The 16124-nt window shown below is 39.3% G+C and overlaps 1 protein-coding gene across 3 annotated transcripts in view; it reads right to left on the reverse strand.

Moving 5' to 3' along the window:
- Positions 1–258: 258 nt before the first annotated feature.
- Positions 259–16124, reverse strand: part of PUM3 (pumilio RNA binding family member 3) — a 39186-nt gene continuing 23320 nt past the window's right edge. For all 3 annotated transcript variants that reach the window (XM_032291024.1, XM_032291022.1, XM_032291025.1), the window contains exons 13-18: positions 15552–15632; positions 9466–9608; positions 8586–8808; positions 6372–6459; positions 3871–3961; positions 259–571 (exon numbers count right to left, since the gene is read on the reverse strand). In XM_032291024.1, the coding sequence (XP_032146915.1) occupies positions 439–571; positions 3871–3961; positions 6372–6459; positions 8586–8808; positions 9466–9608; positions 15552–15632 (759 nt within the window). In that variant the 3' untranslated portion in view covers positions 259–438. The remainder of the gene's footprint in view (positions 572–3870; positions 3962–6371; positions 6460–8585; positions 8809–9465; positions 9609–15551; positions 15633–16124) is intronic.

Consider the following 16124-nt stretch of genomic DNA (forward strand, 5'->3'; position numbering starts at 1 on the left):
ACTTTACTGTGCCCACGACTCCTTCTTGCTCTTCTTTTCCACATCCTGCCTTCCTCATGAAAGTCTTCCCAAGTCCCACCTTCTCCAGAAAGCCTTCTCAGACTACGCTCACGAAAGATACCTTCTTCCCTGAAATCAACTCGTTGAACTACACTTTTTATATTTAGTTAGTCCCACCATATATGAGTGCTAAATCTTTCACATTATTGCCTCACATAGTGATATGCTTACTATGTGCAATGTAACAGAGGAGACAGCTGAGATTTTTTAAAAGACCATTTTTAAAAACAATTTATATAAATAGATTCATAAACAAAGAAGAAACACATATACAGAGCACCCCAATTACCAGTACGGTGGACCCTAGCCCTTTTCTGCATTGGGAAACAGAACAGAGAACAGAACAAATGATTCCATCCTGCTCTTAACTCTTTCCACTTATGTGGTCAGTTTTTCAAGCAGAGTTTCTATTCCTTTGCTGGTGCTTTTGGTTTTTTCCAACGTAGGAATCAAGCTTTTCAGTGCAGCTTTGACTTTGTTTGCAACTTCTGGGTCACAACTCTGGAGGAGGCTGAAGAGAAGGAAAAAATTAAATTTCATAAGAACTCCTAGATTATCTCCAACACTACCTGTGCCCATAGTATAAGAGTTCGTTAACTGTGACACAAGTCTTAACTATATACACATTATTTTTCACTCAAAGGGTGAATGATGAGGACCAGCAGTCTATATTATAAGACCACAGAAAAAAATGTTTTAGAATCTTGCTGGTGGAGTCACCCAACCAAAGACATCCATTCCATACAGAGTTAGTCCCACCTTCCCTTTATCTCAGGACTGACTTACATCCTGTCTTAAAATGATTCTACATGTATTCTACCTTCCCTTCTCCATCTCAAGATTGTAAGCTCAACAGCAGGGACTGTATTTTATTTATTTCATGGTGCCACATGTATGGAGCAGACAGCCAGAAAATCCCCACCATGTGGGTGAATGAACATGTGTAAACAGAGACGCAGAGAAGTCAGAGTTAGCAGACCTTCGCACTGAACTCTACAGCACTAACATTTAGTGAAGGGGCAAAGAGCTTCACTGCTTGGGTGTGAAACCTGCCTCTGCCACTAAGCAACTGTACAACAAAGAGCGTGCTTTTAAACTCTCTTGAGACTCAGTTTCCTGAATTGCAGAAGAGGGTTCACAACAGAGTCCAATTTCACCTCACAGAGTTGCTTTCTTAGGCACAAATGACCTTGTATTTAAAGCACCCGGTCAGAGCCTGACACTTAGTAAGCACTCACTAAATGTTAGCCATTCAACAAAATAACCCTGGCCCCTGCTTTCTGAACTCTGGCCGAACACCTATTACAAGTGAAGGGAGTCGCAGAGGTTGGTAACAGCAGGCCCACTTCTCTGTGAATAGGACCTACAGCTCTGACTGCAGAGCACAAGGCCTGAATTTTCTGTTCTCTTCTTTTTTGGGACCATATGTAAAAGTGGACCTCTGAAACACATTCTAGAAATGAGGTACTAGGTATTTTCCAAAATCCCTGGTCCCAATAACTTCCATTATGTCAATAAAGAGGAGGATAAATTATCAGCACCAAGCAGCATTCTACTGCTTGTGGGAAACAAGCAACAAATTCAGCTTCCCACCTATGATGCTCAAAAAGCTAAAAAGTAAAGTTCCCTTGTAATAAATTTGTGACTCACTAGGTGTTTTTATTTCATACATCTTAGCTAAACAAACAGTTATGTAACACATCATAGTCTGTTATTGCTTACTGAGTACATGCCACATATTAGACATAACGCTAGGCATTTTATATGCATCATCGAATCTAGTTTTCATAACAACCATAGGGTTATTATTAATGTCATTTTACAACCAAGAAAATTAAAGCCTAGAAAAGTTGAATAATTTTCCCAAGGCTAGACACTAAGCTGGGACCCAGGCAGTCTGTCAAGAATCAATGCTCTCAAATGTTAGAGAATTTTGCTTCTCCAAGTTATTTTTCAGCCAACATACAAGGTTGATTTTCTTTTCATCCAAAATTTACAAAAACAATTTTTTGAATTAATTATTGTTATATATAGCTCAACTTCCATTTAGAACTTCAAATATTTCCTGTGCTTCTGTTCCAATTCTACGTGGCGCTGCATAATAAACCTATGATGTCCTTCCTGTGTTTGAAATCCACCTAATGGGACTTCTGATTGATAAGCAACCTTTATAAATTAATTTCATGGTATTGCTGAAATTTCCAGTTAATTGAGTGTAATGAAAGAATGTGTCAGTAGGTATTAACACTCCAAATACCTGGTAAAAAAAAATTCGTAACAAAAAAGTTCATGTATCAGTTAATGAATTCTGACTGTTTAACATCAACTGGAAAATTAACTAATTTTAAGCAGAAATGAACAAAATGATCTGTAACACTTATATATTTGGAGACACTGACATACCTGAAGATATGAATGCTCCTGTGTGTATTTGTGAGCATATGTGTATCAGATCACATATATGTTGAAGAAACATTTAAAATAACATTTACAAACAATATAGATTTGCATAGCATGTTGCAAGTGAAATATCTTTTTTTTTTTTTTTTTGAGACAGAGTCTCGCTCAGTCGCCAGGTGCCAGGCTGGAGTGCAGTGGCACGATCTCGGCTCACTACAACCTCCGCCTCCCGGGTTCAAGCAATTCTCCTGCCTCAACCTCCTGAGTAGCTGGGACTACAGGCACGCGCCACCATGCCCAGCTAATTTTTTTGTATTTTTAGTAGAGACGGGGTTTCACCATGTTGGCCAGGATGGTCTCGACCTCTTGAGCTCATGATCTGCCCGCCTCGGCCTTCCCAAAGTGCTGGGTTACAGGCGTGAGCCACCGCGACTGGCCGCAAGTGAAATATCTTGAGAAATTCAGACTAGGGTTGGTATCTGTTTTCCCAAACCTTAGTAACACAGCAAGGGAAAAATCAACAGTAATTGCTTCAAAGCAACATACAAATCTTTTTTCAAATGAATGCTCTTAACAGAAGGTTTTCATCTGCACATAGCATGTATGGAAATTTCAATGACTGGTGGATTGATTATAAACTCAACTAAGTCCAGAGAATAGTACAAAACAGGCCACAGTTCATCACTGTTTTTTCCTCATTTTAAGTCGGAAATCAACAATTAGCATACAGACTTCGGCAGCAAATGCTCTTCCAATCCCTTTAGAATCTTTTCACAATAATGAAGGAAACTACACGTAGAATTAGGCATGATTTAAAAAACAACATTGTCATTAAAAAATACAATTATGTTTTGGTCAAAACCATAAATGTGGTGAAGCCCCCTGATACCTTGTGAATGTTATAATTTGTCAAAAAGATGGTAGTTAAAAAATCCTGTGGGCCAGGTGCAATGGCTCATGCCTGTAATCCCCGCACTTTGGGAGGTGAACACGGGAGAACTGCTTGAGCCTAAGAGTCTGAGATCAGCCTGGGCAACATAGGGAGACTCCATCCCTACAAAAAATAAAAAAATTTAGCTGGGCGTGATGGCATGTGCCTGTAGTCTCAGCTACAAAGGAGGATTACTTGAGCCCAGGAGGTTGAAGCTGCAGGAAGCTGAGATCATGCCATTGCACTCCAGCCTGGTGACAGAGCAAGACCCTGTCTTTAAAAAAAAAAAAAAAAGCTAGGGACTGACTGAAAGAGGGACATTTGCTTTCTAATATTTGGCATGCTTGTCTAGACCATGAGTGACTGGGAGTAATACTAGACTACTGAGGACAAATATTAGAACTGAGAAATCAATGTGAAGCAAGTATGTCTTCTGCATGACCAGGCCCTGCTCAAAGAAGGGCACACTTTATACATACCTGGAAAGAATAATGGCACCTCGATTTATGCTAGCCCAAGACTTTAGGTTCTTCATACCAACATGCTCTACAAGTGTTTTTGCAAAACAACCTGTAAAATATACTGAAACTTAGTGAACATCATATAATAAGATTTATGCTCCCTACCCCCTTCTCTGCTGCCCTTATACCTGCAAATATTTTTTTCAAAAAAGCTAATAAAAGTAGCTTTCACCCAATCTCCATTTTAACACTAAAAATTCCAGTGCAGGTTTATCTAATGCATTTTTAAAACAGCCATTTCTTTTAACTCTGATCCAAAACTTACGCTATGTTTAGCAGTAATTACTCAGGATAAACAAGGAATTCTAATAAAACACTCACTTGGTTATGTCTGCATTTCTTTGTACTATTTAATGATTTAACTTTGACCTGAAAGCTATTCAGGGAATAAATGTTTCACAGTAGCACCTCATGCGTGGTTGAAATCAAGTTCTTCCTTGTAGAGAAATGCTCACCCAGAAGGTGCCATGAACACAACACAGTGTTGACGTGTTCAACAGTGAATAAATGACTGTGCCAGCTTACACTTGGCAATTCTCTTTACAATGCTTACATATTCACAAATCAAAACTACCATTTGTCTTCTGTTATTCTAGCACTTCTGATTCCCAAGGTCTTGGTATTAGCTTATTCACTGTGCAATTAATGCTTGGACAAAGGAGAAATTCTGATAGCTAAGATTTAGTGCAGATGGAGGTATAACCTATCTTGAAGACAAATGTCATAGTCAGGTAGCATGTACTATATAATTCATTCAAAGACACCGGAATGTGAGGACTCTTTAAAAACCAAGAGGCCTATAGCTATTCAGCCTTTCAGGGTATCTGCTAAAGAGGGACAGAATTCAGCTAGTGAAGTAAATTGTTTTCCAAAGCTGACCACAAGAATATCTCCTGTCCTGTGTGTTCTTCTAGAATGCAGCCACTCCATCTACAGGGGGAATCCATGTCTTCTTTTGAATCACAGTGGGCCTCTGTGATTGACTCGGCCAAGACAGCACGGTGAAGTGGCATTAATTGATGCTAAGGATAAATCATCAAAGTGCCAGGCATTTACTTTGTTCTCTTGGGATGCTCACTCTTAAAAAAGCAACCACCATCTCATGAAGGAGCCCAAGTAGCCTAGAAAGGGAAACTGAGGCTGTTGGTTCCCAGCCAACAGCCAGTACTCACTTGCCAGCCATGTGAGTGAGTTATTTGAAAAGTGGACACTCCAACCATAAAGCAAGCAGCCCTAGATGACCCTGACTCCGAGAACAGGCAAGCTGCACCAGATCCTGATCAAGTCACTGTTTTGAAAATTACTAAGTTTTAAGGTGGCTGCTATACAGCAACAGAAAATCAAAACAGCAAGACATGCAGCAAGACAAACTCATTTGGTGCTATATGAAAATGCCAAGACAAACACATCAGACTCAAACAGGCTGATTTTAGGGCTCTCAGCACATTTTAATCAAGAGGGAGAAAAACCACTGGATATTAAGCCAGACAACTTTTCTGGCATAAATTCAACTACACATCAACTTTTTAAATAATGAGCAAGATGATTCCATGCATTACTTTTTCTTTAATATTCATCACAAAGCTTCTCTTTTACAAAAAAAAAATTTACAGTGACAAATGGCCCGGGGTCCCTATTCTTAAAGGTAAAGTGAGAAGTGACAGCTCTGCTGCTATACTGATTGCCTCACTCACTAGCCATCGGAGCTGCCACTTGCCCTAAGACATGAATTCATGATCTGTCACTTTTTTCAGACACTGTAATGGAAAGCCCAAACTGCTTTAACTCAGTAGGGGAAAAAAAATCTCTCTAGTGGTTTAAATGCTGGATGGAATCTGGATTTCCTAAGTGAAGGTCTGGTTGGAGACAGGATGGAGAGGGGAATGGCACGCAAATGCTAATGCTGTCCTTCTCTAGAGAGCTGAGTTTCTACAGAGCAGCTGTAAGGCTTACAAAAAACCAGAAACTGCCAAAGACTGGCTTACTCTTTGGTCACATGTATTTCAATGCCAAATAAACAGGCAGTAGTCCAAAATTCTCTGATGAGGATAATCTTCTTCGCTTATTCTTTCCTCAAACATAGAGATAAATATCGTGCCTTTCTACTGAGGTAATGATACTCAACAATTGGGACCCCCTGCCCCTCTCACCATCCTCATTAGAATAGCATTTTAGGGCATTGACCAAGCCAGGTTAGAAGCCTGCAGCAGCAGACGAAGGAAAACACAAGAGTGAGGGAGGGTGGAAAAAAGAAAGAAAATTAAAGAGTTCTCAGACACAAATTTCTAGGGAAAAAAGCATTACCAGCAACCACTGAATCATTTCTTATCCACAGACATCATTTCTAAACACTTGACAAACTTCATTTGCGCTTAAATAGCCAGTATAAAGTTCAGGGATGCCAGGAATTACTGGAATTCCATATAAGATACAAGAAAAGGTCAAATTGCACAGCCTACCTTCTCTCCCATTTTCTTTCATCTTTTTATCTTGCTCTATTAACCACTTCAGAACTAGATGTCCTGCAGGGTGTTCTGCAATGTGAAGCTGAGGGGCCAAGAACAGTTCATTTTAAAAGCTGTTGTCATTCATGCAAATACATTTGAATGGATACGTACAATTTATGTCACCGCATAGAGCCACTTTTAAAGTTCCACAGGCTTAAGAAGTCTTTATCTCAACAACCACCATACTTGGGGGGACCAGAGATCTATTCTAATCCCCAGGCGGAAAGATGGTTATGTCAGATAGCACAACCACTGCACAACACTTCAGTCTCGGCTTCATGAAATCTGCTCTGAACAGTAGCAGCACAATGCTCATCTTAATGCTAGTCATGTCTTAGATTGCAATATGCCATTCTCAGACACGAATAAACCTGCAGGACAGAACACTATGGCACAAACATCAAAACCCAATGCTGCATGCTGTTTAAGTACACATGACTACCTAAGGGAATTATCTGATGAGCGAATCAAGAAAGCATCTCTTCAGCTCAACCTTACTCCTTTTCAAGAGCCACACCAATTGTTTCCGCAATTATTTGGGCCTCTCCTTAGCGAGTATGGGAGGCAACTGGCTCAGTCTCCTTACAGAGAAACTTTGAAGATGCATGCAGCTTTCCCATTTGTTAATACGGTCAGGAGCCAGGGCTTCTCTAAGATCCCTGGCCCACTTCTCTTCCCCAGTCTTAGGTATCAGAAGCACCTTGGGCACTCAACACTTGGCATTGATTTCATCAATGACCAAATACATGTCTGTAAAACATTCCCAAGTGCCAGGCTTTGACCCAGATGGTTGGAGAAAATTAAAGATGAATATAACTGCTACTGTGAGAGGTTCTTGGTAACAGGCATCTCCCTCCCCAGCTTCCTACTGACTGACACCCCACCTCCTCCTCCTGCGTTTTCTAAAGGTTCCTGTGTGATCAGGATACATCCTGACTGGTTTGAATGAGTTCTGGTAATCCAATCGCTTCTGCCAGATTGGTCCAGAAGTAGCTATGGGACTCATTTCTGCCCAGTAAAACGTCAGGGAAGCCTGTTTGGATATTTCCTTCCCAGTGCCAGGAGAAAAAGCCTTCTGGCTCTTTTATTCCTGCTTGAGACACCGTTGTAGAGAAGTGGGTGAGCCGGGGAGATGAGATGACACTGAGCTGCTGCACCACACCCGGCACAGTGTACCACTGTTTTTCTTACGATGGTAATTAAGCACCTAACTGCTACCATGAGACACTGTGTTTGCAGCAAAGCATTCCTTGCTAAAACGACCCACTGTACTAATCAGAAGTCCTTAGATTTGGACTAAAATTTGGATGTTACTATTCAGTTCCCACCGCATGCTGAACGTAACTCAATGCAACAATACCTTGCTGTACGTGTCTTGTCTGCATGGGTCTCTCCAATGGATCCCAGACCCTTTAAGGGCAGAGACCCTGTCATTTCATCTTTGAATCCCTTTGTAGGTATTCAGTATAGGTTTACTACATTTCTGATACATGAATGAAATACATGGAACTTGAATAAATTATGCAGATCTTCGAACTGTAACACTGGGGATTATAATGAAACGCTGTTGGAAGAATTAAGTGAAAGCAGAGGCCGCTGCCCCTACTATATGGGGAAATAGTAGATTCCCCATAACTGTCTATTTGTCAGGAGCTTACAAGCCAGCCTAGGACCAAGGCCCCATGTGACCTGGTCTCTGTTTTCCTCTTCCCTTTGCTAACTTACTTCCAACCCCCTGAGCCTTCCGCTGTCAAACATGCCCAGCTCCTTCCCTCCTTAGCGCTTCTGCACAGCCTGCTCCCTTAGCCTGGAGTTTTCACAGAACTACTAGGCCTTGGGGTCTCAACTTGCTGAGGGAAGAAGTGTTCACAGCAAATTCAAATTTAAAGCTAGGAGTTAGAAAATATGCTGAAAAGGCAGTCCGGGATCTACCAAGGACAACGGAGAGCCACCGTAAAAGGATTTTGTTTTTACTCGGTAGGAAATGTGGAGCAAGCTCCCGAGACAGACAAGGGCTGTAACGGGGTTGTGTTGTGAATTCACAATCTCTAAATGTACTGTTGGTGTAAGGTGAGTTGAGACAATCACAGTTACAATTCTCTTTATAGTGACTGAAGTTTTTGTGGCCTTTGCAGCCTTCCTGCCTGTCCTTTAACAGTACATTACCTGTCCGTCCTTGCCACCAGGATGCAGCTCCGTTGCTGCCAAGCTGGCGACGGCATTCATGGCAGGCTGAACATCTCCAGTGGCAGATCCCAGAATGTCAGACACCAACACACACGCAGACTTATCTAGCACCACCTCTTGGGCGTGTTCTTGCAGGTAGCTCAACAAAGCTGGAGAAATGGATTCTAGGAGCTCCCGTCTGCGGACCTCTGTATCTTTCTTACTGTTAAATATATTGAATGGGGTATTAAGGTAAGATAAACGGCAAAAAAAATGTGGTGATCTTATCACAAAAACCTCTAAAAGCTTATCATAGAATGTATCACACTCTATTATTATTGTCTCTTTCTGTTAAGCACATAGAAAACGTGTGATTTGAGGGTGTGTTCTGTTGTTCATGTTTGGGTCTCCAGGATCTGAATAGTTTCTGGCACAGAATAAGTGCTCAATAAAGGGAGTCTGGCTCGTGTAACACCAAAAAAAAAAAAAAAAGAAAGAAAAAAAAATTCAAAAATCAAATAGTATAGCCACAAAACACCACATTTACACGGCTGTATGGACACCACACTCGAAGGTACTCAAATATGTGGTATTGGTAGCTTGAAAATAAATCAAAACAGAAGCCAAACGACACACTTAAATGCCTACTACCTGCCAGGTGCTCAGAGGTGTTCTTTTGGCAGGACACTTTTATTTCCTTTTCAAGATAAAAACTTTAAGAATCTGTCAAAAATACAAGCTTAAAAATGGAATTCACCTTTTGAGCAGTTTTAGAGAGAGGGTAGGGATACATGAGTGGATTTCTGGAAGCATGTGCTACTCAACATTAGCAGACAATTAGAGCAAAGGAATAAAGTCAAGCCATTCTAGTTGCTTTTACCTGTGTGCATTTCCATCTCCTTTTTGCAGAACTTCAATGATTTCTCGAACTGTATGTGCAGGATCTCTGGGGCTTAGTAAGTACAATAGGACCTTCCTTCCATATTTGTCATTTACTATGCTAGGCAATGAACTGATAATTTCCTATAAAATTATAAACAAAAAGAAGAATCAATATCTGCTTTCTTAAACTACCACAGGACCTTCCTTCCATATCTGTCATTTACTATGCTAGGCAACGAACTGATAATTTCCTATAAAATTATAGTATATGTGGCTGGCTTGGTGGCTTACGCCATAATCCCAACACTTGGGGAGGTGGAGCGGGTGGATCAAGAGGTCAGGAGTTGGAGACCAGCCTAACCAACATGATGAACTCCCGTCTCTATGAAAAAATACAAAAAAAATTAGCTGGGCGTGGTGGTGTGCACCTATAATCCCAGCTACTCAGGAAGCTGAGGCAGGAGAATTGCTTGAATCCAGGAGGCGGAGGCTGCAGTGAGCCGGTATTGCTCTACTGCACTCCAGCCTGGGCAACAGAGTGAGACTCTGTCTCAAAAAACCAAAAAATTATAGTATATGTGCTGCTGAAGTAAGCACAATGTCCTATAAAATTATAAACAAAAAATGATAGCTACATTCTTAAAGTATGCCTAGAATTTGAATAGTGAAGAATACATATTTAACTAATATTTTTCCCAGCGTACTTCATGGAAAATGTGGAGGTAGTTCTAAAATTGTCTCATTAAAGGACACGGAAATTACATTTAGAACACAGAATCAATTCTCTTTTGTGACTAGCATAACTGAACAACTCAATTGTATTAACTGACCAAGGCCAAGGCCTTAAAAAATATTTAAAGGTGTTATCTTCATTCATTATGGCCAGTATTTCTTGGGCATCTATTACTAGGGACATCAGTTGCTGAGGTCACTGAGTAGAGACAGTTAATTTGCAGCTGCATTTAAATGTAGCATCAGCATGAATGAAGAACATTTCTATTAGAATTTCCCTGCTGAGATGTATGTGAAAGGAGATAAAGAAACTCTGTTGAATCGAACAAGTGGATAAAGGCTTTTAAAGTTAGGTTGCTTATGCATGGCAAATGAAGGCTGTTTAGTTACTGCACTGAAAAACAAAAACAGAGGAGGATGGGAAGACAAATCCAGAAAGACTCGACTGAGCAGTTACAAACTATACCATGACATTTTCAATCAATGTATCCAAGAACAGTAACCTCCTTTCCTAGTTGTTCGAATTTAAGGGACAAAAGCAATGTCATCCCCACCCTAACTAAACTCCTATATAAATCTGATGTTTTCAAAGACAGAAAAGCCACTTAAAATTTTTTAAAAATTCCTTTATTCTTAATAGAGAAGATGCAACAGAAGAGTCATCAATTTGTTTCCCCACCTCTAATATTCCTATTTCTTTTAGCAAACTTTATAAATATTCATATGCATATCTGAGCACCCCCTTTTCGTTAGAACTGGCTGGGCCTCAGAAAGAGTTCTGTCCAGCTGGCCAGGTTTACAGATGAGACATCCAGAAAGAGGAGAGGATCTGCCAGAGGACTCACAGGGGCACTTTCGGGGCTCACCTGGTCCTGGTCCTCCAACTCCAAAACCAGCCTCTTTCAAAGAAAACGTAAAACCTCCTCTTAAGGAAAGGAATTCTCTCAGGGATGATATATTCAGATCTGCTCTTCTTAAAAGGGCCTATTTATTATGATGAGTTTAGTAATTTTAGTGTGAGGAACTGAGCTCAAAATCAAGTCAGCCATCAACCATGGGACCATGAATCTCACTGTGTCACCCTACGTACCATGTTTCTCTTTTTAAAACCCCACCCTTCCCTCATTTTTTGCACAAAAGATAGCACGCTTCCGATAATAGTAGCTAACACTCATTAAGTGCTTCCTAGGAGTCGGGCACTACTGAGAGCCTCACACTACTCATCTCACATAATCTTTTGACCACCATGTCCTGTTTCCACCAATCCAGTCCCCACTATGCTCTCCTAACTACTGCTGAAGTTTAAGATCACAGTATAAAGATTCCCATATAAAACATGAAAGTTTTCAGAGAGCAGATTCAATAGCCCTAACCACCTCAAAATAAATATATAATTTTAACTACCCAGGGAAAATGAATTTAAAAATTCAGTAATAAACGGGAAGACACACACAAAACATACAGAACTCATTACAAGGTAGAGAACCTTCTCAAGGCAAACAAGCCCCAGAGTGAACTCAATCTATGTGTATTTTTTTTTATTCTCGCTCTGTCACCCAGGCTGGAGTGCAGCGGTGCAATCTTGGCTTACCGCTCCCTCTGCCTCCTGGGTTCAAGCAATTCTTGTGCTTCAGCCTCTGGAATAGCTGGGACTATAGGATGCACCATCACACCCAGCAAATTTTTGTATTTTTAGTATAGACAGGGTTTAGTCATGTTGGCCAGGCTGGTCTCCAACTCCTGACCTAGTGATCTGCCCGCCTTGGCCTCCCAAACTGTTGGGATTACAGGCGTGAGCCACGGCACCCAACCAATCTACGTGTTTTTGATAATAAAGTATTTAGTGCCCCAAATATGGGGTACCTTGAGTGTGCCTTCAGTGTACCTTTAGGGACATACATTAAGCTTTAATCAACTCACAAAAGAGGACAAATGCTTTAATTGTTGTAAATTTGTTACTTTGCTGAAAGAAAGAGGTGAGCATAATCTCCTTGTCTCACACCTGGCCTGGCCACTCATTTACCTATCTGGTCAGCGAAGGTTTGCAGGTTTGTGAGCCTTGGGTCAGACCATGATTAACTGCTCCAGGAAAGGATGGCAAAGACAAAGACTACAGTAGCTGAGTGGATGGGGAGACCACATCTGACTGGGAGATCACTATCTGATGATTACACTAGAGCTTAGTCTAAACAGAAAACAAGGAGTGATTACTGGGCTATGATATCAACCTGACATTTTGGGAACTCTAGTTACTCTAAATGGAATGCTTAGCAACACACTAAGCTTTCTTGGCTATTTTTAAAAGCACTGCGTAAGGCGATAGTTTTGTAGTGGCTGAGCAGGAAACAGGAACACATGACTCTATATAAACATATGTGCAGCAGATTTGGCAGTCCAGCAATTCTGCAAAGTGCCTTAGGGAAACTTAACATGTACCCAAGGAGACATATACAAGAATGTTCATGGATTTGGATTAGCAAAAATTAGTAAGAATTAAAGATAGTTTTTAAAATTGTAAACAACCTAAACATCCATCACCAGGAAACTAGAAAATAAATCGCAGTATAGTCACATGTAATAAATTACTATTTGGCAGCGAAAAATAAATTATTTAGAATAGGGATGGGTAAACTATGGCCCATTGGTCAAAATCAGCCTACAGCTTGTTTTTGTCCATCCTGCAAACTGATAATGGTTTTTATATTTTATATTTCTAAAAAACAAAAACAAAATGAATAAGAATACATGATAGGACCACATAGATAGCCCACAAAGGCTAAAATAATTATTATCTGGCCCTCTGCAAAAAAGGCTTGCTGACCCCTGATGATAAATCTCACAAACATGGCAAAAGAAGAAAAGCAAGATGTAGAAGAATACATGTAAGACATCATTTACACAGACCTTGCAAACATGTAAAATCAGATGCATGTTTTGTAAAATAAAAAATGTCTACATATAGTGAAAGGATAAGGAAATGCGTATGAATAATAAATTCCAAATTTATCATAGTAGATATGGGCCGATGATAGGATATCAGGGATGGGTACACAAAAGGCTTAAACTTGAACTGTATTTGTCATAGTTCATGTCATGTCAGATGCCGGGAGGCTGGGTGTTCATTATATTATTCATACCTTTCTGTATATTTTAAAGACGATGCCTTTAAAAATATGCATTAATATTTATTCACCCTCAAACAGCAATTAGCTAGTGTACTTATTTACTTTCCAATGAACATTGCTGCCAAACCACCTTCATATCAATGACTGCATGGTAAACTGGATGAAACTTTATGTTTATTTTGGAAAGTAAAGTAGGTAAGAAAGAGCTCGTAACCATTTTGAAAGGCAAAAAACTCAGCTAACCAGGCTGTGATTTCAACCTGACATTTTGGGAAGTCTAGGTGCCCTGAACAGAGTGCTTAGCAGCATTTAAGCTTTTTAGGTTATTTTTAAAAAGCACTGCATACTGTAACCATTATTGCGGTAGATGAGGGGTGGGAAAAATCCAAGAGCAATTAGCCTTCCAGAATTTTATCACGAGCTACACAGTTTAATAATACACAGAACCTGCTGAATATTTGTCAGTTACAGGCAAGAGATCAGCAAATCGGGCCATTCAGGGAAAGCTGCCCTAAGTATGAGAAAGTCATTAAGAATGTGGGTTAAGCAGTCGTGGGAATCAAAGTGATAAGTATAAGGAATTAAAACTGTTTCAACAGCAACTTTAAGTGGCATACATCTTTGGAAAAAATTAACAGATCATTCTGGCAAATCGTGAAGGAAATTTGGTTTCTCTTGAAATTCATTTGGAACAGTTATGCAAATTTTAGTTGTCGTCAAAATATTAAACAAAAGCAAACTTTCAATATCCCAGCCTGTTTCCATTTCTGTGAAACAACTTTATTCATTAGCTAATTCTATGGCCTCACATCTCTGGTCACAGGAATGAAAAACAATCATTATTGATTGGAGTCAAAAGGGTAATAAAGTCACAAGGAACATGTCAAAATACTCAGTTTGTAACATGAAAGTCTTGCCAACTTGTTTCTTCCCACAATCCTATCCCAAAGAAAGTCATCACAATCTTAAAATAGTCAAGGGTAAAGCTGGAAAATGACAGCAAGGGCATGAGAAATTCACACACACTGGGACCTACAGCTGGCATCTGAGAAAACAATCTTCCCTTCCACTAGCTGGTACAGTTTTTCTAATATACCCAGCTCTACTGATCCCGAGAGGCTACAAAGAGACACTACAGCACCACCACCTGACAATAGGTAAATTCTCTTTTTGAATCATCCATATTCTTCCTTCCTGCAGATGTAAAAGTACTGCTTGTTGGCACTAAGATTTATCCAAAGGCTCCCTTCATGTATATCAAACAGAAAGGCTTGTGTCACTTTCAGATGAATAACCTATGTCTATATAGATGTGGTTTTCAAAATGTTTCCAAGTTGGTCACTACTATCAAGCTTGCATTTTCTTATCCCCATCCTGCTGCAACATCTACCATTTACTCAACATCACTCATATATTAAAAGGAAGAGAAAAGACAATCGTAGAATGAGAAAAAGAGGCTTTCACTGCAGAATGAAGAAAACAGAAACAGTTTATAACGCAATTTTTACTTTGGAGTACTTCCTTTAAGAGGACAATTGGCTTTTCTGCAGGCGAGTTTAGGGATAAATACACTACATTCAAGTATTACCATTTTATGGTCATTATGCTAGACTAGAAGGAATTGCTGAAATGTAAAAAGGAAGTTAGAATTTTAATTTTAGTAATAACTTTTAATCTGCTCCTACAAAATCTCTAAGGAGCATCACAACTGAGTGAGTTCTGTACACTTTTCTTCTCTATCAGCTCAATCCAGCATAGATATATTGATTAACTGGGTAACTGTGCAGAGGTAATTGTTTCTCCATAGATAAAGAGATAATTTAATAGGTCACAGACATCCTCTGCCTGTATCTGAGTTCTGGAATAACTGAGGAATCACTATGCTGACTGATTTCTGATCATATCTAAATATCGCTTTGCTAATTTTTCATAGTTTAGAATTGCATATGATCTAAAGTCCATGTTATCCTAATCTAAAATACAAGTGTTAAATCTTAATTTGACCAGTTTTAAATATTTAAAACAGTATTAATATCAAGTTACAAGGTTAAGATTGATACAGGAATAAAACAAATCTCCAAAATAAAACATAATTAACTTAAAAGTAAGAAAAAATCCTGATAGAAAGCACAGCTGAAAGTCTTTACACATGCATAGTGAAATCAAGCTTACATCCGCAACTGGTTTATTAATGTAACTTAAATTCAAGACCATCAGAATTACTTACTGATATGATTATCTGCTTCACAAGCTTAGTATCATCAATACAATCAAATGCCGCCAGTAAAACCAAATGGGAGTACTGACCCTGCAAGAATTGGAAGCCAGTAGGTTAAAAACAAGTGCATAGGTTTTCCCTCTTATTCCATACATAGAATACTTTCATAAATATATCTACAATGACAACTTGTCTAACATAAGTAAGATGAATAAAAGCCATTATAACGAATTTCCTCTCTTATCAAGACCTCATTAATTATATTCTAGAGGCAAGGTTGACTTTTTTAAAAGCACATTCTTTTTTACCAAATAGCCTAAAACCAATACCTGTTAGCTACTTGAAAATTATAGTTAAAAGTTCAAGTTATAAGATTAAATTCAAAAAACCTACATATATAAACACATATATAAGATATTCCAACATGAAAAGAAAATATAAACTCATACAATTTTACATACACACACGATATACATAATACATGTACACAGAAAATCCCGGAAGGCAAAGCATTGGAATAGTCATCTCTGGGTTTCCAGATGATTTTTAATTTTCTTTTCTATATTGCTCAATTTCTTTAAA

The sequence above is a fragment of the Sapajus apella genome, unplaced genomic scaffold (assembly GCF_009761245.1).
Source record: "Sapajus apella isolate SASKATOON/1434 unplaced genomic scaffold, GSC_monkey_1.0 scaffold24, whole genome shotgun sequence".
NCBI lineage: Eukaryota > Metazoa > Chordata > Mammalia > Primates > Cebidae > Sapajus > Sapajus apella.